The sequence below is a fragment of the Camelina sativa genome, chromosome 4, assembly GCF_000633955.1.
Source record: "Camelina sativa cultivar DH55 chromosome 4, Cs, whole genome shotgun sequence".
Classification (NCBI taxonomy): domain Eukaryota; kingdom Viridiplantae; phylum Streptophyta; class Magnoliopsida; order Brassicales; family Brassicaceae; genus Camelina; species Camelina sativa.
Window position 1 is genome coordinate 10,685,628 of NC_025688.1, and position 24,735 is coordinate 10,710,362.

The window sequence follows — 24,735 nt, forward strand, 5'->3', positions numbered from 1 at the left end:
TTTTGTTTGCTGCAACCCAGCTGGAAGATGATGATGAAGTTGCTGATTTTGTGAATCCTAACACGAAGAAGGAAACACTGGCACTTGGTGATTCGAATATGAGGAATCTGAAATGTGGAGATGTGATTCAGCTTGAGAGGAAAGGCTATTTCAGTTGTGATGTGCCTTTTGTCAAATCGTCTAAGCCCATTGTCCTGTTCTCTATTCCAGATGGTAGAGCGGCTAAGTGATGAATGAACGTGGCACACAAGAAAAAAACTCTATTTTTGATTTTCCCGTTGTGTTGAGAAATTGCTCGTTAGGTTCAAGACAATGAAAAACAGAGCTTTTATCAGTTTGCTTAATTTTTTTTTAAATCTCGTTATAGCTTAAAGTTGCAAACTTGTCTCCATTCATTCTACTCTGCTTAGTGTTTACATTTTGAGACCAGCTGCAATGACTTAACGAGAATGTCATCGGGAAGAACTCCAAAGAGAGAGGCGACAATTGATTGTATTCCGGCCAATTGGCTATCGAATGCTGCGATAAGTTTTCCGGCGGACGAAATGCGTGAGGTGGGTTTAGGCTGTTTGGGGCGTAATCGATGGTGAACATGGAGAGGCCGAGGGTGTTGAGTCCTGGTAAGAGTTTATGGCAGCCTATGGACACAGTGAATTCATAATCACAAGACGTAGGTGGAAAGCATGAAGAAGATCAACGTTCAAGAACCACGAACCTGGGAATTGTTTTAGCATTCATTTGGAAAGCCTTAAAGAGTTACTAATTAATTTTAACACTTTGACTTTTAATTATTTTGCAACTTAATGCTTCCGTCTTCGATGCAGAGCGACAGCAGCAGCAACAGAGACATGAACAGCTGTTCCCATATTAATGGTGGCACGTGAACCCACAATGCTTCCCCAGCGCCAGCGGACACCATATATCATACCAGAACGAAGTCATTCGTCTAGACGGTACCTCCATCTTATGGAAACTATGAGCTTAGTTAATTCTAAACATCATCTACTCTTTAAATGTATTTTTCAAGATTCATCTCTTAGTTATAGGTTTTCTTATTGTAACCTTTAACTCTCATCAACAAAAACAAATTCAGCTGATTGCAATAGACATTGCCAAACAATTTACAAGAAATGGACGCTTTTGATCAAGCGCTAGTGGAGGTCTTACTTGGTTACATATGCGTATTAATTGAAGAAAAAAAGCGCGGAATAATTTCTTTGGGTTAGTAATCTTTTTAATAATCTTAGNTAAATTTGATGGAATGGGACAAACTTTGGTCTATTAACAAGAGAATAATTGATCCTGTGTGCTCTAGACACACGGCTGTGATTGCAGAGCGTCGTGTACTATTTACCTTAACGGATGGACCTGATGAGCCGTTTGTTCGCCTGATACCAAAGCACAAGAAATTTGAAGGTGCTGGAGAAAAGGCAACCACTTTCACCAAGAACATTTGGATGGAGGAAGCTGATGCAATTGCGATATCCGTTGGTGAGGAAGTAACTTTGATGGATTGGGGAAATGCCATAGTAAAGGAAATCACAAAGGATGAGGAGGGTTNTCTAAACATCATCTACTCTTTAAATGTATTTTTCAAGATTCATCTCTTAGTTATAGGTTTTCTTATTGTAACCTTTAACTCTCATCAACAAAAACAAATTCAGCTGATTGCAATAGACATTGCCAAACAATTTACAAGAAATGGACGCTTTTGATCAAGCGCTAGTGGAGGTCTTACTTGGTTACATATGCGTATTAATTGAAGAAAAAAAGCGCGGAATAATTTCTTTGGGTTAGTAATCTTTTTAATAATCTTAGTCATCTTCTATTTGTTATAAGCATTTGTGCCCTGTTTTGAGCTGCAATGTTATGTTTCCTCGTGAACGGGTTTCTTTGAGAGTTTTAATAATTTTAGACGGCAAAAAGAAAAATGAAAAACATAGTCCACTCTTTTAACCACGAGAAAGAAGAGGAATACTTGGTTTCATGTTAAGAATAAAAACATGAAAATTAAAGAACAACTTTGAAAAGGAAACATCTCCAGGATATTTCCAATCAATTCACCAGAACGAAAACTAGTTGTAGATAAATTTCATGGTACTAGTGGCCGACGTGTAACCACCATCAACAACCAGGTTATGTCCGGTAATGAACCCTGATGATTCTTGGCTTGCAAGAAACAAAGCTGCTTGAGCCACATCCTCCACAGTACCGGCTCTACCGGTCAGCAAACTCCCTTTCTCGGCCACAATGTCGGTGACCTCAGCAACATCGAGTTTGTCATTGTTAAGGTACTTACGGTACGCATTAACCAAGATGTCAGTGGGAACTCCATGAGGAGAGATGCTGTTCACACGGATGCCATGAGACCCAAGCTCGCACGCCGTTGTCCTCACTAACCCGTTAATGGCTCCTTTGGAGAGTGTATATGCGTGCCCTCCTAGTCCTCCCATTACCCCTGATGAGCTCGATGTGCATATTATCGATCCTCCTCCTCCTCCTTCTCGGACAGCTAAACTTAATTAGTTGTCTTAATTATAATTAAAACACTTACATAATGTGGAGTTTAAGCTAAGGTAGTAATAACAAACCTTTGATCATGGCCTTAGCGGCATGTTTGATGCCATGCAAAACACCATTGACATTGACCGAGACAAGTTTGTTAGCCATGTCCACGTCCATCTCCATGATGCTACCTTCGTTAAACGTCATCCCGGCGTTGTTGAACATCACATCCAGCCTCCCCTTACGTCTCATAGCTAGCTCCACCGCGGCCTCAACGTCAGCCTCCTTGGACACATCACAATGAACGTAACACCCACCGATCGATTCCGCCACGTGAATGCCTTCATTCTCAAGGATATCCGCAACTATCACATACGCACCGTTCTCCGTGAACAATCTAGCCGTGGCCGCTCCAATTCCTCTTGCTCCTCCGGTTATTATCGCAACCTTCTCAAATAATCTTTTGTTTGAGTTTGTCATTTTAGGTTTACTATCTCTTGAGAGGATATTGATATTCGATCTTGTTGTTATAACACCTTTTTATGTTTCTTCTTGTTAGACATGCTCTTTACCTCTCCATCAACTACTCTAATTTCTTTCACTTGTTAGTTCATTCATCTTCTTCACGTTAATTCAAGTTTGATAAATTTATATATATATATATATATATATATATATATATAAATATATCTTATTATTATATAAAGTTTGATGTCAAAATTACTCATTAACAAGATCGTGACATGTGTCAATTGTATCATTTAGATGTTGACACATATCAATTTTAAATTTATTAAAGTTATAAAAAATAAAAATGTAAAAATTCAAAACCTACCATAAAAAGGTTTTATATAAAATTAAAATAGAGAAAAAACCCTAATTTTTTTTAAAATATTTAAACAGTTTTAAAATTTAGAAAAATCATTATAAGGAAATTATATATATATATATATATCCTAAAATTCGAAATTATAATATTGTTTACTTATTTTAATTTTAAGTTGCTAATTTTACAAGAAAAAATATTATTTTTTTTATATAAGAATAAATGATTGTGAAAATTATATAATTAATTACTGTTTCTAAAAAAAATGTAAATACTCACCTTTACACAAAAAAAATATTGTTGAAAAAAAAACATATAGAAAAATAGATTGCCTCATATTTTTTTCACCAATCAAATAATTTATTCAAAAAGACTGCTATTGTAATATATATGGTAGGAGTATGTAAGATTAACATATGCGTTTTTGTAACTACACAAATGTTAAAGTAAAGAGACATATAGTATATTCTTTAATGTGTTTATAAAGACAATTTTTTGGTAATAGTAAAGACTAAAGAATATATTTTAACAGTAAAATATATTTGTGTGTACAAATACACTTTTAATGGTGATGTAGATAGTAGATTTGTAAATGGATATATATTAGTGTATTATAGCAAAAAAAAAACAACTATTTTCTGTAATTAAAAGTTTATCTCTTTACTTTTACATATTGTTTTTACTTACGAAAATATCTAAATATATATTCTTTGTAACATTTAATTTTATTTTAATAACTTTGAACTCATCTACATCTATTTTCTTTAACTAAAAGTGTATCTATTTACTGTTTTTTTTTCAATCAAACAATTAAAAGGAAATTTTTCGGTTAGCTGCCCAAACATGAGGGAAATGATTTACAAAAGAAACTTCAGAGATAAGAGAACACAAAGCACAGACAAGATAATCCCCCTTCGTATTTGACGCACGCGGGATCCAAGAGATGGAGAATAATGGGAAAGACTCCAGCGAGTTAAACTCATCGAGCAAGTTGGAGAAGGACGACCAATATTCAGAAGACTGCACCAATAGTGAGTAACTCAGCACAATCATTCTCAAAACGTTGACAAGCGATCCTTTCAACACGTATCCGCTCAATGGCCCACAACAACGTTTTTAACTCCGAATGCAGGGGGAGGGGCTCTGTTTTAGACACTTGGCCTCCAACAACAAGATTGGCTCCTCACTTATGCAACACCATCAGCCCAATCATGAATGCACATTGGTTGCTTTCCAAGAACCATCAATCTGACAACGAGGTGAAGAAACCTGGACATCTGAATACGAAGATGGAGCTGACATGACTGCCGTAAAAGAGAGCGCCTATTCCCAGGCTAAATTGTCAGCCAAAATCTGAGTAATTATATCATTCCCCTCTATCTCTTAACCTTGATTTTTTTTATGGTCTTCCAGATTGCCCATAAAATCCATGGTAATTGAAGAGTTGATCATGATCACCCTGTTGAGAGGCGACCCTCCAGAAAACAAAATCTAAATTCGAGTACACCGACTTATATGGTAAACCCTCTAACAAGACCGGAGTCAGAGATAAATCCCAAACTTCACACAAACGAGGACATTCAAAATAAAAACGTGATTAATAGTTTCAACCGTAGAGTCACATCTTTTGCATCAAATATCACATTGGACACATCGGTGTATCTATTTACTTACTAAAAATATTTACTTTATATTCTTTGATAAATTTAATTTTATTTTAAAAACTATAAACCCGCACATCGGGCGGGTCCTAATCTAGTATATATATATTTAAAAGAGAGCGAAATATGTTCGTAGCAACTGTAAAAAATTTGGTTTTCTAGCTAATTATTTAGAGTATTTATAGTAAATAACAATAGATTTAAAAGTATTAAGAAGATTTTCATTGGACCAGACTTCTCTTTCCAATTACAATTACTTTTTATACCCAACTAGATTAGGACCCGCGGTGTACCGCAGGGTAAGCTTTTTAATTTTTTTTTTGTTAATGTACTATTTTAATACTAATTTTGCTAATATACTTTTTTTTTTAATTTTAATGATTTAATATATAAACCGTGGTATACCGCACAATAATTTTTGTTTACTACAATCTTAATTAAATCAGTTTGATTCGACATATTTTATATTGGTGTTGTTAAAACATTAAAATGAGGATTTAACCCGTATTGAAATATTATATTACTGATAGTTTATTTTTTAGTATAATTCAATCATGTAAGGTCATATAAACCGTCATGTAATATAACTCGTTTGTGTAATTTTAAAATTTAATATGTTTAAATATTTATAATTTTAAATTTTTTTATTAAGTTTAGATATATCAGTTATCAATTATAAACTTCTTAAAATTTTATAATTTACTATATACAGTAAATTTACTATGTATGTATGTTGAAAACACACTTTTTATATTAATTGAGTAATATATGTTTGTTTAAAAAAATTCAAATCACAATATCTGAAGGAAAAATACATATTTTTTATTAACTTTATGTATTATATGATGATTCACTACATTTAAATTCTAAAATCAAAAAGAGATAATAGGAGAATAATTTTTTTAATCTGGAATAAATCTTCTAAATATCTTTATTAATTATAGAAAATTATATATATATATATATGGGTATTTAAAATATTTTAACTGTGTTTGGTTATAAGGATAATAGAGAAAGTTAATTAAACTTGTTTGGATATGAATATAAACATTAAATAACATTCAATGTAAAAACTTTCCGAAAAATATTTTTGAGCAAAAACTGCTGCAAAAATACTAGTATAGATTACATGCTATTTTACAATATCACACAAAACATTTTTTGAAAATTATGTCATTATGTTATTTTTTACGTCTGTCAGTTTTTATGGTAACATGTTTATTTTCAAATTCACACAGAACACTTAATCTATTTTAGAATATTTGTCGTCATGTTGTTTTTAACCATCCGTCATTTTCTTTTGTAACATGTTACTTTTTCGAATTACACATGATAACATAAGATCTATCTTTTTAACACATTATTTTTTTATATTACATGTTATTTATTACTTATTAGATGTTTTAATAAAAAATTAAAATATGTTTTGTCTTTTACTTGAGGATAAGTTTGAATTTTCATATTTTTTTAAAAAGCTAGTTACCCAACTTTTCTGCTCCAACATTAGTTTCTTTATAACTTTCAATATCATGGTCATTTATCAATATTGCCCATTATTTTAAGGGTATGCTTGTGTTTAATACAATATTACAATTTAAGGGTGTGTTTCTTTTGTAACATGTTATTTCATCAAATTATGATAACATAAAGATGTATCTTTTTAACACATTATTTTTTTTATTACATGTTATTTATTATTTATTAGATGTTTTTTTTTCTAAAATTATAATTTATTGTATATTTTATCTTTTAACTGAGGACAATTTTGAATTTTCAAATCCTTAGAAAAAGCTAGTTACCTAACTTTTCTGCTATACCGTTAGTTTTTTTTATTACTTTCAATATCATGATTATCCACCAATATTGTCTATTATTTTAAGAGTGTGTTTGTGTTTTAGTACATTTTAGATGCTTTAATGATATGTAAAGCAGTACAAATACTATTCAAAATTACAAAATAGTCGATATGATCCACTTAGTGAAGATAGGTGAGATAGAAAAAGTAAAGAAGAAAATAAATTACTAAAAATGACAAAAAAACTTGTTATCTCTCAGTCTCTCACCTCCATCTCTTAAAAAAGTTTTTCTTACTTTATTACATTCACTCAAATCCAATAATAGTTCTGATGTCATGACTGGTAAGCTACTATTATCATTGACAGAGCAATTAGTGAACTCGATCAATGTCTTACTAGTATTACAAAGTGTGAGGTAGAAAAAGTAAAGAAGAAAAGAAATTACTAAAAATGACAAAAAAAAAAATTGCCATCTCTCACCTCTATCTCTTAAATTTTGTTTTTCTTCCTTTATTACATTAACTCAAATCCAATAACAGTTCTGATGACATGACTCGTAAACTACTATTATCATTGAGGCTTTCTTTTTGAGATGGAGGTGAGAGATAACAAGTTCTGATGACATGACTCGATCAATGTCTTACTACTTTCTTTTTTTTTCTCGGGAAACTTCCGGTTTCCCTGGTTACCTTTGAATGTCATCCTTCCCTGATTGAGTTGGTTGAATTATTGACAACCTTCCCTTATTTTTCGGTCATCCCATGATCATAATTATTACACGTGACGATATCCAGCACCAACACAAACATAGTTATAATACTACTAAATTCATTTGTTGTAAAGCTCTTCTTGGCATGTCCATTGATACACATATTTGTTTCTCTTTTGGCAAGATAAAGATTGGCTTCATGATTAACATGTTTCTCTTGGCATGACAACGATATCTCACATCCACGTACTTTCCTAGTCTAAGATTTGGAGTCTTCAATGAATGGTTTGAATTAATGATATATCCACCTCGAATACGACTTTTGGTTACTAGAGGCTTCAATTGCATTGCCCATAGCAAACTTGCGCACTCAGCGTCCTTTGAATTCGATTGATTGAGTTATGTGGGCTCTTAACAAGTTTTCTTGTTTAATGGTTTCATTCTCTCCTTTTATCCCCTTATATATAATGTTCGAACTATGAAAACCAAAAAAAAACAATGTTATTTTGACATATGTAAATATTTTAACAAAAATAAAATCCATGGAAGTGAATTTGTTCTTCTTATTCAACAATCATAGTTGTGTACCACTAAAATATATATACAAATTACAGCTTTTACTTCAGCAAAAAAAATAGTCTTTAAACCAAAAAGGTTCAATGAATAATAATCATGCTCAAATTAGAAAATTATAATCTTCCGAATTTGTCTCAACCAAAGCACTCCTTACGCTCCACACTAACCCAACCAGTCAACCACCATTACGGACTCCGTTTGCATCCCACAACCTCACAACACTTCCGTTAATCACCGTTAAATCCACGTAACGGTACCAACCTTCGTCTCCGTTTCTCATCTTCACCACACTCTCCCATCTCTCCCACCACTCTCCACTCTCACCTCCTCCATACTTAACGGCCGTTGTCTCTTCGCCATCTTCATCTCTCTCTCCGTCGATCTCTTCCTCGTAGTACACCGTTAGCTTCCCCTTCGTCACTCCGTCATTGCACAACAACAAACTCCAATCTTCTGTCTCCGTTACCTTAACCTTAGGAGGTCTCGTTTCCACAACGAGAGGAGCCTTCGTCGCTTGTGGTTTCTGTGGCTCACGAGGAGATTCATCTATGAAACCTTCGTCTCTTCTGCCGCGGCCGCTGATTGTGGTAGTGGAACGGATACGCCAGAAACTAACAGCGGCCGTCACGACGGCAATCCATGTCCAGAGATTGTTAAAGACGAAGTTAACGTAGTCGAAAGCTAAAACCTCTAACGGAGAATCCAAAGTCGCCATTTCTAAAATGTTTTTAGTATATCCTAACGAAGAAGATTGAGTCAGTGGTTTATATAAACGGGTGAACAAGAGAGCGGATTACTATGGAGAGAGATTGAATCTGACCCGTTGGATGGATCAAGGCTAGTTGATTAGTGGATCTGAAGAGAGATAGATGCTGAGCCATTGGATCTTGACAAGTTGAACGGTGGATCTTTCATAGATGCTGAGGATCAAGACCGAAGATGCTTGTTGTGAAGAAAGATGCCCGAAGGCCCAAAATCTTATTCGCAGTTGTTTTCTTTAGTTTTCCGACACGTGTTTGGTCAGAAACTGAACTCCTGACACTGTCGTATATTCCCCTCAAGTTTTGCCGGCTGGTTTCGGCATGTGTGTGTGAAGCTAGACACGTGGTGTGAGTTTATTGGTCTTCAGTCTTCTATGGATCGCACTGCATGCAATGTTTTTATTTATTTTCTACTTATCTTAAAATAAATTAGCTTTTTCATCACCAAGCTAGAAAGGACTATTATTTTTTCTTTTTAAGGAATGGAATGGTATTATAGTAATTCATAGTTTTTTCTTAATTCACCTAATGACGACGAAATAATTTTTTGTTACCAAAATGAAAATTTTAAATTTTAATTTGCTATATAATTTTTGTTGTAGGGTTTTCTTTCATTTTTTTTGGTCAGGGTCTCTTTCGGTTTTCTCAACTACCGAAGAAAAATGAGTTGAGAAAAGATACAACTGATATTGAAATTAATTATTTAGTTCCCACGTAATCCATTTGATAGGTCATTAGAATGAAACAAATAAGATAATGTCTAATAGTAACACAAAAAGGTAACATATCATTGATATTTTTAGGTAGGAATTATTTTTTTTTAAGATATATAATGAAGTTCAACGCCATTTTATAAAGAAGATAGATAAATTATCTATATTTTAGTCCCAATGGTTGTTGAAATAAGTTAGGATATTTTTGTAATTGAAAAGTTTGATTTGCACAAAAGATATATAATTGAAAATCTAGATTTTCTTCTTCTATATAATTTAGTGCATTAGCAATTAGCAGACAATATAATTTACATATTAACAATAACATACTTGTATGCGGTCACAGTAATCTACTACAAAAATATTGACATTTCGTAACATCTGAATAACGCTACTAACGATACTATAGCGTTTTAATAAGCGCTCTATCATCGGCAGTTATAATAGGTCTGTCACTTTTGATAACGGTTTTTGGCATTGCTATCATGTCTTCATCAAATATAGCATTTTTCTATGCAATAGTATATTCAACGATAGCAATTTTTCTATGCAATAGTATATTCAACGATAGCAATTGCACTTTGCTCTTAATTGTTACACCAAATATTATAGAAATTACAATTTAGGAAGATATTGTTTTGTTTTTTGGATAATTTAAAAAGTTAAACAGAAAATACCATAATTTTATTATATTTATATAAAACAATGGTATACAATATCATTACAAAGTAAAAATACATAAAAGATAAGTTTAAACAATTCTTGTATTTGACACCTAGTTCTTCTTTGCTTACAATCAGCTTCAACCGGCCTTGAGTTCTTTAAACCACCTAATGCCCCAAAAACCTTTTGAACATATCAGAAATTAAATAGCTGAATATACGAGAGGCTAAATCAAATCTACACTAACACAGACAAGAGAGAAGAACACCAAAAGTTTAGATACACTACAAAAAAAGTCGACATTGATAGCATAATGTAATAGCACGGTTTGCTGAACTGCTATTGAAGATGTGTTGAAATTATGGTTACTATATTATAGCATTTTGTTAGTGCTAAGATAGAATTTCACTAACCGGGAAGCTAAAATCACTGGTTCCGCCTAGTTAAAAATTTAGACTTTTTGCCTTTCAGACTTTTCCCTCTTTCTCGAAAACCCTAAAGACATAAAATCTATCAGACCTAACATATCACTTAGCCAAATATTACACTTTTTATCTCCCACACTTACGAAAAAAAACACAAAACTCTAACCTAATTTCTATCTTCATCTCTCCACACCCGACATTCATCTTGTTCCAGCCCAGAGAAGAGAGAGCGAGAGAGAGAGATTACTTAGAAGATGTTGTCAGATTCAAATCTGGAGCCATCTAAAATATCAAAAATCCATATTCGAGTGGGTCTACACCAACGAAAGCAAGGAACCCAGATTCGGATTGGTCTAGTCATGGTGAAGATGAGACGATTAAGAACGGAGAAGAAGATTGGGTGAAAAAGTTTCAGAGATTGTAAAGATGTGGGTTTTTGTGATTTGGTTGTTACTTTTCTCTTTTGCTTCTCATTTTCGTTTGATTTTGAATTGGATTAGTAGCTTCTTCTTTTTTTTTTTTTGTCTTCCTCTTGTTCAGATCTGGTTTGGTAAGATATTGTGGATCTAAGAGGAGTTTCGATTTTCTCAGAACAAATGCAGTTGCAGATGTGGTGACCTGAAGAAGATCGGAGATAATTTCTACCCTTCATTCCAGTGTTGACGTTAGACGGGTAAGAAAATCGTCGGGTCTAATTTCACTCTCACGGAAGCTATAATTCAAATTGGTGGTTTCTAGTTAAGTTGTGCTCGGCTTTTTGTATTAGATGCAGCTGAAGCATGAGCTGAAATAAAAAGGTGTTGAAAAGTCATTACTTTCACGGTGAGTAACTGAGTATGAATGATGTTAGAATCCCACATCTACCTCTGTTTTAACCTCTATAATGAGTTTGTGTATACTTGTGAAATTAAATCAGAATGTTGGATTTGTTTGCTAATGTAAATTGTAGTTGTTGTTTGAGCAAATTTTAACCTTGAAGTCGGAAGCTTTTCGAAAGCTTTTCCAATCTCAAGGTCCTCGCTTCTTTTATTTATTCGTTCACAGTGTGATTGATGTTATATTAATAATATTATTCTCATGTAGCAATTGAATTTAAGTGATGAAGAGTTGCTACTGAAGCTCATGAGCTTATTTATATTATAATCGATTTGTATGAGTTGCTTAAACTTTTTCCGTTGTCTTGTTGTTCTAATTTTTTTTTTCTTTTTTTTTGTTGGTTGAAGAAATGGGATAAGAGAGCAAGAAATGCTAGGACACAAGGTTAGATTTTGTTGTTGTTATACTGTGTTACTAAACAAGACCCTGAAACTCTTGGCTAGAGAGTCTGCTTCCTATCAATTTGTATTGCTGCACTTGGTTTGACATTACTTAAATGTGCAGCTTCTAAAATACTTTCAGGTTAGTGTCTTTTCTATGTCCATTGCTAGTTTTATCTGTGAGTCTTTCTCACTTTGCCTCTATGATCTAGTCCTTAATTTTGCAGTTGTACGATCATCCCACTTATTATAAAAGGTTTTCGATGGCCATTGGATTTCCTTGTATCGATAGAAGAATGAGGATGCCCAACGCTTTTAAAGTTAACATGTCGTATTATCCTTAAAACTTGTAAGGTAAAGAGTAGAGATCCTAGCCTTGTCCAAGAACATGATGATCTACAGCTCCATGTACCTTCTATATCTCCTCACTTTGGATGAGTTACATGTACATGTTCTTAGAAGCTTGTCTCTATTGTTTTTTTGTGATTTTAATTTTATTTTAATTAAGATTGGTGGCATTTGATTTTATGTAAGACTTATTTGGTTAATGTAATATTAACTAGTGGTAAACCCGGTGCTTTGCACCGGAAATTATCATCAATGTATTATGTATTTTCAGTTATACTGCATTGTATCATAATTAAATGTAACGATGGATATGTGAAACGTAATAATATTTGTTTTCATATATACTTTCTCATTTAAATTCATTCGACTGAATAAAAAGAATATTAGGCGAAATGTCAACAAATTTATCATCTAAAGATTGTATTATGCCCCCCAGAATTAAATGTATTGTGCTTGTTAAAATTTTAGAACATTACAACAATTTCTCAGTTTGGGACACTATAACTAAGTTATTGTAATTTTCTAATCATTGTATAGTATTGAGTATTCTATTCACATTTTTTTAGTCAACACATCGCATTCACTTATATGATGAGATAGTTTTTAATTGCTCTGTTAGTAAAAATACAAAAAAAAAATCATATGAATTACTAATTTATGAATATCCAAAAGTAATGTACATAAATGTATTAATTTTGTTAGAAAAGCAAATCCATTGCTAATATGGAAAAAGATGTTAACAACTTAGCCCCCAAAAAATAAAACTAAACAAATAATAGTTGTTTTTATAATCAAGAGAATTTGTAACCTGGCGGGATCATCTTCTCTTTCGTGTATCGTCCTAGAAGCTTCTTTAGTTTTGGATGTAAAAACGTCTTCTTGGTGAACTTCTTTTTTTACTTTACACCATGATTCTCTACATTCACACAAAAAGCATGGAAGACAATGTTAAGATCAAAGATGAGCTTGTAGAAATCAATTTTGTAACTGAACTGATGTAATTGTAAAAACAAATTGAGGGAACGTACATGCATGTACGATGTTTGCTAAACTGTAGGGGTATTATACAAACACAAAAAGTGGTTGCCCATGCTGAATAGGGAATGAGAATGGCTGGAGACATGAGTCCAATGTTATTCATCAAGCTTTAATCGTGGAATCGGTGTGAAAGCAATGAACATTTTCTAGCCGATTGCAATCGTACCTGAAAACAACTTAAAAGACAATTTAAATCAACGATCTAGAAATTTTTGGTGGTAAAAGATAATGATAAAACTACAAAAGAAAAACTCTTGATAGATGGAAAAAGAAACAGAGAAAATGAAAGAAGGGAAGTCTTTTTTTTTTTGGCTTCATAAAGAGATTTGGAATAATGAAAACAAACGAAAATAAATATGCAAGAGATAGAACAGTAACTTTTTTTTTTGTCAACGATAAAACTGTAATTCATAGTTGCAGAACAGAGATGGAGATCATGGGTGAACAGTTGGAGGAAAAGTAGGACCGTAACTTTTTTATTTTCATTTTTCTCAAATAATAGGTGTAAGAAATAAAAGGTTTTGGACAGTTTTTTTTAGATTTTTTTTTCTGCTTGACTTCAATTTGTTTTTATGAAATATAAATTATGAAAAAGTTTATGTGGCATGTTTTTATTGGGCAAGTGACTTGTGCTTTATAGGATAAAGGATTTTATGGATGTTGATAATTTTATGAAATATAAAAATACAAATAAATAAATTCTACGAATTAGGATTCAAATATACAAATTATAAAATATATCTATGCGAAAAAAATAACACTAATTTTGTGTTACCATAAAATGTATTATAGCATTTGATTGGCGCTATAATATGAAAATGCTATCGTATGTGAGTATCTATTAAAGCATGCCAAAAACGCTATCGTATGTGGGGTATCTACCATAGCTGCCAATATCATAGCATTTATGATAACGCTATGTTATATGTATGATAGCAATTTTTTCGCGCTAACAATATACATATTTCTTGTAGTGATAAGATAAAAAGAATTTTATCATTAGACCAAGCCACTGTATCTAACACCTAGTCTCTTCTCCCACCACAACCTCTTCCTCTGAAAACCAATCCAGTATTTGACACCTAGTTACTTCTTTGCTAACATTGTAATCTGCAAACAAAAACCAGTTATACAACATGTAACTTGACATAAACATGGCACAAAGTTAAATCAATAGAAAAAAACTTATAGAAGAGAAACTTATAAGAAAACAAACTTAAGCATTCTGAGTTTCTCATATATTTTCTCACCAATGCATCAAACTTTGGCTTGTATTCAGGATCAATACTCACGAAAGATACAACTTAGCTTCTTAGAGGATCAAAATAAGGCAAGAAGAAGACTTACGCTTGATAACTATACCCAAACTAGTAGAAATCTTAAAACCTAACCTCGAATCTGACTTCACCTCAACTAGATATGTGTGACGCTTTGGTTTCAGAGACTTGCGGAGAGGTTTAAAAGAATTTATTTGGCCACATATGTCACAAAGTGCACTTATCTTTTCGGTCAAGGGCTCTGAGAGAACTCCAGAGTTAAGCATGCTTGAGCTGGAGTAGTCTCAAGATGGCTGACCTTCCGGGAAGTGACTGTCAGAACTGTGCTAGTGAGAAAAAAACACAGAGAAAGATCATGTAGTGATTTGTAGTGATGGTAACAATTATTTAAAGTCTCCCGGACATAGCAAACCGGTCGTCGGATATGGATGGGCTCACGGACCTAGTGAGAGGACATGGGGCCCACTAATAGGTGGCGGTCGGGAAGTTACAAGTGGTATTAGAGCCGAACCCATACGCGTTTGGAGTCGAGTGGGCTCACACCGTCGGGGGTGACGGTCTTGGTGCACAATGAGGACATTGCGATCTGTTATTGGGGATGAATTGTGACACCCCGGTTTCAGAGACTTGCAGAGAGGTTTAAAAAATTGATTTGGCCACCTATGTCACCAAAATGCACTTATATTTTCGGTGAAGGGTCATGAGAGAACTCCAGATTTTAGCGTGCTTGAGCTGGAGTAGTCTCACGATAGGTGACCATCCGGGAAGTGACTGTGGGAACTATGGTTTGAACCTGACCCATCTCTGTTTTGCTGATGATATAATGGTCTTTCCTGATGGTAAAGCTTCTTCGATTGAAGGGATTTTAGAGGTTTTCCAGCGTTTTGCTGCTTATTTTGGTTTATATATCAGTCCGGAGAAATCGACGCTTTTCCTCGCCTGGGTATCTAACCAAGAATGTCAAATGCTTGTCACAACCTTACCCTTTGCTCTGGGTACATGGCCAGTTCGCTACCTGGGCCTGCCCCTACTCACTAAGCATATGACAATCCATGATTTTTTCCCGCTAATTGAAAAGATCATGTCTCGGTTTAGTTCTTGGAAGCAACGGTTTCTATCTTTTGTTGGCCGTTTACAGTTACTCAGTTCTGTTATTGTGAGTCTCACCAATTTTTTGATTTCTGCCTTCAGACTTCCTAGTGCATGTGTCCATGATTGAAAGGCTTTGTGCAGCATTTCTCTGGTCAGGGCCAGAACTAAATGGGAGGAAAAATAAAGTTTCCTGGGTTGATGTGTGTTTACCTAAGGAGGAAGGTGGCTTGGGCCTAAAGTCACTGGTGGAGGTCAATAATGTTAGCTGCTTCAAATTCATTTGGGGTATAGTTTCGGCCAAATACTCTCTCTGGGTTATTTGGGTTAAGCGGGAGCTGTTACGGTCCTCTTCTTTCTGGTCGGTAAAGGATTCGACCACTAAGGGTTCTTGGATGTGGAAGAAACTACTAAAGTACAGATCTCAGGCAAAATGTTTCCATCGGATGGAAGTTAGGACGAGGCAAACACGTCCTTTTGCTATGACAATTTGAGTCCCCTGGGATGCTTTCATGCGGTCCTTGGAGATCGGGGTTTTTTTACTCGTGGTATACCCTCCACTGCAACTGTAACATCCGCAAACAAAAATCCCGGTTTAGGGATTGCATCGGTCGATGTAAGGTTGTTTTCTGCGGACGAGTTTAAGTTAAACGCTGCGTTTTGGGTTAGGGAAAACCCTTAAGTCGTGTTTTTTGTCTCATTCGACGAGTTCAGCCGTTTTTGAGAGAAAAGAAGGGAGAAAAAGTGTTTTTGAGTGTTCTTGGAGATTTCTGGTGTTTGGAGGCGTTTCCTGTAGAGATCTGTAGCTGGGATCGTTGTAGAAGCTTCCTAGGATCGTGTTCTTGATTGTTTAAGGTTCAGAAAACTCATTGGCAAAGGTAAGTGCATGACCATGGCTTATCTAAGCTGGAGATTTCTCTGATCTGTTTGTTTATGTGTTGTTAGGCTTGTTAGAATGTTATTTGGGGCGTTAGGAAGCTTTCTTGTGGCTTGTGATCGATTCTTGTGGTTGCAGGAACGAAGATCCGGCGAGAAGCTTCGGGGAAAAACGATGCTTGGCATGTGCATTAGTCGATGCACTATGTGCGTCGGTCGATGCAAGTGCGAGGACGACGCGGATTGACCTAAGAGCATCGGTCGATGCCAAGTGGAGGCGTCGATCGATGCAATTAGGGTTTTCGCGTGATGTCCAACATGAGTCTGTCGATGCAAGTGGAAGCATCAGTCGATGCAAGTGAACCTTGTGTCAAACGATGCATACCATGTGTCGGTCGATGTTGTTCCCTGTTGGTGTCAGTCGATGCAAGCTTTGTGTCGGTCGATGCATAGCCTGGTTTGGTTGTTGATTGTTGTGTGATGGTTAGAGTATCTCTATTACTCATGCATTGCAATTTGTGTTTGTGATGCAGGTAAAGGCAAAGTGTGATCGTGGAATCAAGGTATTGAAGAGGAGGATGTTCTAGGGACTCGATTGGATGTTGTTTGGCATTGTTAGGTTGCTAGAGTTGGGTCTTTAGAACTTGCTAGGTTGCTAGTTCCTTGTTTCTTGTTGTTTGATAATGGTGTATGGTTATATTCGATTATTGGTTATTTTTTATTGGAATATTATTTGGATATTGATATATGTTATTTCTGCTGTTGGTTGTGTTTGTGGTTAGGTGGCTAGTGGGTATGAGACCACTAGTTGTAGTTTATTATTATTATTATTAATATTATTTATTATTTTATTATTTAAAAAAAAAAACGGGTCTGGTTGTTTCAGTTTGGTATCAGAGCCCTTACGGTTCTAGGTTTGGGTTCACTAGGTTTCTGTTGTGGTGTTTGGGATTGCATGTCTTGATTGATTATGTGAGTTAGTGAAACAGATTATTTTTGTGTTGGTTGTGGTGATGATGTATGGAATGATGACTTATGAATGAATGGATGGCAAGGTGTTTCAATTCCCCTTATGCAGTTGTAGTATAATAGGTGTCAATCCAATCTGAGTGTTTGTGAACAATCAAGATGTGCATATGAGTCTAAGTCAAGCCAGATGTAAAGGTTGTTTGTCACTAACAATCCTATGATGAAATGGAAAGTGCAGAAAGTAAAACTACAAGAAATAGGAGCTAAATGCAAATGGAACAGAGTGATTATGACAAACAGAAATAGAAACTATGGAAATGCAAGTATTGAACTAATGCAAGGTAAGTAATGAACATGATACTAAATGAATGCAACAGAAATGCAACTAGGGTGAAACAGGACAAACACAAATCATAAACACAAGTTCTGGGTTGGAACTCGAGCAAGCACTCGATCGAGTGCTGATCGAGTGCAGGGTCGAGCTGGACAAATACGCAAAACAGAGCAACACAAGAAAAACAGAGCAATACCAAAACGAATCAAACAACGATCAAACAACAGGATTTAAGCTAAGAAATCAATAAACAAGGAAGGTCTTGAGGAGGGATTCATGGGCTGGACTATGATTGAGGTCATCTAACTTGGTCAACAAATCTCAAACAACTTGAGCTAATCTCTAGACATATATTTCTAAGACATGTTTAATCCACTCTCATGGCAAGAAACAATCAAACTCATGCATCTCTAGACTTGTTCTCACAAAGTAAAGAATCTACACAAGCAGGCATTAAGCAATATGTCAAAAATCAAACAAGACTTCTAATCTCTTAGCAAGCCTAATGATAGTCTCTAGATCTAGCCTTATCTATGCTCCTTAGACATTGGTGTGATGCTAAGAGGCTTGAAATCAGATCCTACCCTCTCAGATATAGGATCAGCATTAAGAACATCTAGCCTAGAAGAGATCTACAACAATCAAGCTTGACCAAATCAAACAAACCTCAAACACAGCCCAACCTAACCCATCCTCAAGATCCTAAGCAACTACTCACAAGAACACATGATGAACATCAAAGTCATAAACCCAGAAAATACTGAAACTTGCATCATTAGAAAGATAAATCAAAGATCTACAATATTGAAGAAAGAACCAAACTCAAATTCTCAATATTAAGAAAGTTATGAAACCAACAATATTGAAGAATTTAGTCTTTTTCTCCTTTTAAAAGAAGTACAAGATCTAAGAAAATAAAAGTGCAAAAGGAATAATTCTAAAAAAGGTAAAAACTAGGTTTTTGACTCTCTAAAAAGCTGGACTCTTTTGGTGGCTGCAGGTACAAGCCCTTATATAGAAAATGTAGTGGAAGCCCTAAAAACGCTAAAAGACAAAATAGCCAGGCGGCTCGACCAACTCGACCTGGTGCTCGGTCGAGTGACCGGTCGAGTTGGCTCCTCTTGTGCTCCTCCCACTCGGTCGAGTCCCTCTCAGCACACGGTCGAGTGTCTGGTCGAGTGGGCAGTCGAGTTGGACTCCGGACCTTGGTTCTTCAGCCTTAGCTCCTTTGCTTTCTCCTCATGATTGCTTCACTTCTCCTCAGCATTGCTTCCATGCTCCTTAGGCTCCAAAATCACCTGTTTATGCATGAAAAGATGCAAATGCAATGCAACTAAACTCTAATGCAAGAACAGTCCTAAAGCTATGCAATAATGGTCAAAATGGATAGCAAAAGATGCAAAAGATGTGAATATATTAAGGGAAAACAGGGTAAAATATATGAACATCAACACCCCCAAACTTAGTCTTTGCTTGCCCTCAAGCAAATGAACAAGACATAAGAAGGTAGGTGAGGTTTGAAAGTGGGATCTCAGCTCCTAAAGCTTGCAAATAGACCATCTAGAATCAATGTCCAAGTTACTAGTACTATGATGCAAGTTGAATGAGCTGTACTTAAAGATTTTAGACAAGCATATCACAACCTTTACTGATTTGAGCCTTAGATGTCCACATGCATTCAAATCAACCATTTCCTTTAACATTCATTAATCAAGAACATGAATCAATTCTATGCAATGCTTAAACTCATTTGGCTTGGTAGTAAAAGGTTTAGAGACAATGATGGTCTCTCTTTAGAGTGGGGCTTATCAATATCAAGGTTCTCTCATAAAAATGGATTGAGCTTTAGAAGAATGCTAAAGGTAAGAACACTTAGACACATACAAGAACAAAACCTTGTCTACCCAAAGGCACCCAAAGTGTTTATCCTATCAATCTAAACCCAACTGATCCTAGTGCTATCCTTTAACTTCTTCTCTTCTCTTTCTCCCTTTTCTCTTTTGATTTTAAAGTCTTAGGAGAGGTTTCTTATTTGATCTTTCTAGTGGAATGGGAGATTCTTACTTATTTGCTATGGTTTTCTTTTCTTCTTATTCTTAAGACATAAAAGCATTTTGCTAAACTCTTCTTTTTCTTTCTTTATTTTCTTTGACTGAAACCATCTTGATCATACTTCCCATTCTTTCACCAGACTTTGATTTTACTTAAAAACATTCCCCTCCTAAAGACTCTAGCCTTTTCTTTCTCTTTTCCTCTTTTCTTTTCTTTCTTTTTCAAACAACCAAATCCCAAACCCAACAATGAAATCACCTAGTCCTATCTAGTTTGGAAAATGCAAACTAGAACTACACAAGGCATTATTCTTGTCAGTTCAAACCTAACACTTTCTACCAAGCTCAATCCCAAAATAGGCCTTACACACTCAAGAATAAACATGGCTTGAAAGAAGGGTTGGTTAAGGGTATTGGAAACTGATTTTAATGATTCAATCAGCTACTTGGATCAACAAGAGTGGTAAAAAGGAGAAAGATGATCCAAATATGTATATGGTATCCATGAGTTTAAAGCAATGCACAAATTGATAATTACAAGTCAATATTAGGTTCATATAAATAGGAAATGGCATCAAATCACAACATGCTTCAATTTAGACCAAATGCAATGCAGGAATTCAAGGCTTGGTTCAATCTTATGCTTCTAACCACTCAACTAGCATCAAAGTACTATTAACTTGGGCATTGATCCTAGTCTAGTGAATTAAACAAGCTAACAAGGCAAAACTCATCATAGATCCCTAATGCAAATATTATACAATCCTACATGAAACATGCTAAACAAGATGCTATTATGCAATGCAAACTACATGAACACTCTTTTTTTATAAAGATTTTTGCAAAAAATTTCAAATTTTTAGGGTTTTTCTATGCCTTAGATGCTATGCAAGTACTAACATGATGATGCTAAAAATTTGAAATAAGAAAACAAAACACAACATCAAATGCTATCTCAAACCCTCCCCCAAACTTAAATCACACAGTCATCTGTGTGAAAGAAATTTGTAAGAGGATTCAAAATCAAAAACAAAACACAACATCAAATGCTATGGTATTTACAAGGGAAGGTGATAGTGGTACCTCAAGGATTGGAGAAGAAACTGTCCACATCCTCTTGCATGCTGTCAAAGGTGTAATTGGGGTCTTGTTGTTGACTTGGAGGTGGAGATTGGGGCAGCTCGACGATGGGAATCGACCGGGACTCGGTCGAGTACGTGCTCGAGTGGGGGGGTCGAGCTGGACCGCGAGTGTCAAAATTCTGACCTTGCTGCTGGTAGAACTGCTGGTAGAGTGCTGGATCCATGAAGTACTGGGGTGGGATGGGATGGTTACCTGGATATCCTGGATAAGCAGCTGGAGGTGGGAAGCCATAAGGTGATCTGGGCTGGAACTCGGCCGTGTGCATCTGGGGTGCTCGGTCGAGTCGGTGCTCGAGTGACCCGGTCGAGTGCCTTGAAAATTGTTGTTCACGGCTACTTGAACTACTATTCCTCTGATTTGGCTCTTACATTGAAGCTCTAGCTGGTTCCACAGGGTTTGCAACTCTTGAGAGTGCTCTAGTTGAGCTACTCCTCCTCAAAGGGCTTGAATGGCTTGGAGATGAGTTTGCACTCTTCAGCTCAGCAATCTCCTTCTTTAGGCCCTTGATGGACTTAGCCATATTGGTCACCTTCTTCTTAAGCTTATCAAACCTCTTCCCATGCCACTTGCTCCACTTTTGTAGGAGAGTCAACCTCTTACTAGTCTCTCTCACTCCTCTAATATCCCTTGGGTTGGGCTCATAATCTTCAAAGTAAAATTGCTCCTCCCCATCAGCCATTTGCACATTTACATCTTCATCAACTCTAGGTTGAACTATCCCATCAAATAAGAACTCATCAGCTGGCCAAAGGTCAATGTTTGCTCCTTCTTGAATGGTGGTGAGCTCTTGATTAGGTAAGATCAACTGTTTTTTCCCAACTGTTGGAAGCTCAAAGTTGAAGATGTGATTTCCTTGATGCATTTCCTTGGCCACTATGAGAGTGGAGGTGAGGTAGCTTGAGTCAATCCATCTTGGCAAAACCTTCTCTCCTCTAAGTGGGACCTTGGCAGCTTGTAGTATTGGAGTGATGATGCCTCCAATGGCTAAGGCTCCTCTTGACCCTTTGTTTTGTAGCTTGCCTACCCAACTTCTCAAATATATCATGTGGTCAATGAGCACCATTGCAAGGTCAGTCTCCACAGTGGTCCCAAGAATGATGGTTCCATTTCTTGCCTCAAGGATGATTCCATTGAGAGCCATGTCAATTACCTTGAGCTCACCCTCATTGAGATTTCCAGTCTCCTTCCTAGCAAAGAATGTATTTGCTAAGGCCTTGTGGAAGTACCTTAGGACTGGGCTTCTTATCTTTGAACTCTTGGTCTTGGAGGATGAATAGGTGATGTTGTCTCCAATGGTTTCCCAAATGGCATAGAGCTCCTCTCTTGGTATCATCAAGCTCCTATTACTACCAACTTCAAAACCAAACACATTTGCTATCTTCTTCAATGAAAGCTCATAGTTCTTCCCCTTGATTGTGAAAGCAATATGACCAGCTCCAAACTCATCATCCTTCCTTGCATATGTGTGCAGCTTGACTGTGGCTAGAAACTCACAACTTTCTTCTTTATACCCCTCCATGCAAAGCCCCATGAACTTGGTTAGGTTGCTCTTCTCAAAAAGATACTCCACATCTTCATCAATGGCTAGCTTCTCCATGGTTTCCTTGTGTGGATACCTAGTTCCCAGGAACTCCATTCTCATGAAGGCTTCATAAAGTTGCCTCTTTGTCAATCCACAAGATTCTGCTTCTCCATCATCCTCTCCCTCTTCTTCTTCACCTTCTTCTTCACTCTCACTCTCAACCTCCTCTTGTTCAATCTCAACTGCTGGCCTCTTCCCTTTGGCCTTGTTTCTCCTCATGAAATCACTAAGAGTTGGCTCCCTTTCTTCTTCACTTTCAGTTCTCTCAGGATCTTCCTCAACTGACTGATTTCTTGAACACGGCATCTGACTCGATCGACCACTCGGACCACCACTCGGTCGAGTGCATGCTCGAGTGGGGCGTCGAGTGGTTCTTCCAGCTTCTCCTCTTGATTGTAGGCGATCATCAAAACGTTCCATGGAGCTTGCAGCCGCTTGTTGAGACTTCCTTGTAATCCTTGAAGACATTTTCGAATAGAACTGAAGGGAATAGACTCAAAGCTTAAGTTTAATAGGTTAGTGACCCAAAAACTTAAAAGAGCTAAGCTTGAGCAAAAGATGAACTTTGAGAGAGATTTTAAAACTTGATTTTAGTTGTTTTGAGCAAATGAGAGAGTGTGAGAGACATAGGATCGTGTAAGGCTTTATTTAAAGAAGCTAAGGGGGCAAGGAGACAAGGGTGGAGCGTCCATACCATTCAAATTTGAAATGAGAATCTTTGACCTGCTTTTTGCTGCCACTCGACCCGACACTCGACCAGCACGTGGTCGAGCTCCTTGACCAAAGTTTGGAATTTCAAAATTTTTCTTCTTGTTCTTCCCTCCACTCGATCATTCTAGAGAAATGAGAATCGAGTGGGCCTTAGTTCTTTGCCAACTCGGTCGAGTACCTCTCGTGGGCTGGTCGAGTGGGCTTGCGAATCTCCTTCCCCAAGTCCAAATCTCTCCATACCCATCTACACTTTCATTGAAAGGCCTGCCCAACACAAACATAAAACAAAACACATCAAAACTACTAAGAAAATAAAGCATATTTACAAAGGATACCTTAGGGACTTCCTCCCTAGTGAGCTTGTTTAGAGTCACTAAGCTTGACTTTGGCTGCCTTCTTAGGCTTTGTTTAGATACCAAGGAGGTGATGAAATCCTCCCTGGCACTTCTTGATCATTGTGAGTCTGATCCTTGATCACCTCACCCTTAACACACAAACCATATTTCTTCTTGATTTTGAGCCTTGGTCTTGCTTTCCTCAAAGACCTCTTGTTTAGCTTGACTTGGAGATCCTTAACCATACCAGTCAACTCTTGAACTGACCTCTTAAGCTTTTCCACAGAATCTTCTTGAAGAGAGAGATTGTCCTTTGGAGTTGCCACTTCACTTAAACCTTCATGACCACCTTTGTCCTTGATAGTAAAAGGTTGATCATCAATGGTAGGAAGGTTGGTTGGGTTATAGATGTTAAACTTCATAGCTATACCCTCAGAAATGTTCAAGGTCACAAGACCTTCCTTAACATCAATAACAGCTCCAACTGTGGCTAAGAATGGCCTCCCAAGGATGATAGGATCTTCAGGTTCCTTGTCCATCTCCAATACCACAAAATCTGTATGAACCCTTGCTCTTCCTATCTTGACTGGAATATTCTCCAACTTGCCAACCACATCTCTGTTTGAACCATCAGCTAGGCATATATGAAGGTTGGTGGACTTGAAGTCAGTGTGCCCAAGCTTTTGTGCTATAGAATAGGGCATCACACTGATAGATGCTCCCAAGTCACATAAGCACTGGTTGTAGTGAAGATAGCTAAGTGTGCAAGGCAGATAGAATGGACCTGGATCCTTAAGCTTAATTGGGATGATTACTCCTCCAAGGTCTTCAAGATCCTTCTCATCTTGAGCTTGAGCCTTCTTCTTTGATAAATCAAGCAAAAAATCCTTATAGAGAGGATATGGATCATACTGTTCCAAGGCAGGTCCTCTCTCTTCTTCTTGGTAAGCAATGATGATCTCTTGTATGGCCATCACTTCTTCTTGTTTCTCAATCACAACCACTTCCTTCAAAGCCTTCTCTTCCTTTTGTTGCAAAGTCAACATTTGTTTTTTCTCAATGATTTCCCTTAATTCCTTAAGCTTCTGTGC

General features: G+C 36.2%; 2 protein-coding genes, 1 long non-coding RNA gene and 1 pseudogene across 9 annotated transcripts; 2 read left to right on the forward strand and 2 right to left on the reverse strand.

Annotated features, from left to right (window-relative positions):
- Positions 1-344, forward strand: part of LOC104780219 — a 6,889-nt pseudogene extending 6,545 nt beyond the window's left edge.
- Positions 1,926-3,001, reverse strand: LOC104780220 (short-chain dehydrogenase reductase ATA1). Its single transcript, XM_010504721.1, has 2 exons — positions 2,592-3,001; positions 1,926-2,500 (listed from the first exon to the last, which is right to left on the reverse strand). Exons 1-2 carry the CDS (start codon positions 2,983-2,985, stop codon positions 2,076-2,078), a joined length of 819 nt encoding a protein of 272 aa, XP_010503023.1. The 5' UTR covers positions 2,986-3,001; the 3' UTR covers positions 1,926-2,075.
- LOC104780221 lies at positions 8,037-9,133 on the reverse strand. The gene is made up of 2 exons (XM_010504722.2): positions 8,894-9,133; positions 8,037-8,811 (listed from the first exon to the last, which is right to left on the reverse strand). Exons 1-2 carry the CDS (start codon positions 8,952-8,954, stop codon positions 8,249-8,251), a joined length of 624 nt encoding a protein of 207 aa, XP_010503024.1. The 5' UTR covers positions 8,955-9,133; the 3' UTR covers positions 8,037-8,248.
- Positions 10,666-12,513, forward strand: LOC104780222. Of its 7 annotated transcripts, none has more exons than XR_766668.2 (4): positions 10,669-11,081; positions 11,176-11,308; positions 11,402-11,457; positions 11,859-12,513. It is a non-coding gene; the product is annotated as an uncharacterized LOC104780222 (long non-coding RNA). The 7 variants fall into 7 exon arrangements; XR_766670.2 differs by having other exon boundaries at positions 11,227-11,308; XR_002037682.1 differs by having other exon boundaries at positions 10,669-11,063; positions 11,585-12,513.

Bases quoted from the DNA above. Each gene is read 5' to 3' on its own strand.
- LOC104780221 (XM_010504722.2), bottom strand. From the start codon at position 8,954: ATGGCTCAGCATCTATCTCTCTTCAGATCCACTAATCAACTAGCCTTG. The intron at 8,812-8,893 runs GTCAGATTCAAT...CTTCTTCGTTAG, and splicing joins AGCCTTGATCCATCCAACGG to GATATACTAAAAACATTTTA.
- LOC104780220 (XM_010504721.1), bottom strand. From the start codon at position 2,985: ATGACAAACTCAAACAAAAGATTATTTGAGAAGGTTGCGATAATAACC. The intron at 2,501-2,591 runs GTTTGTTATTAC...CTGTCCGAGAAG, and splicing joins CGCTAAGGCCATGATCAAAG to GAGGAGGAGGAGGATCGATA.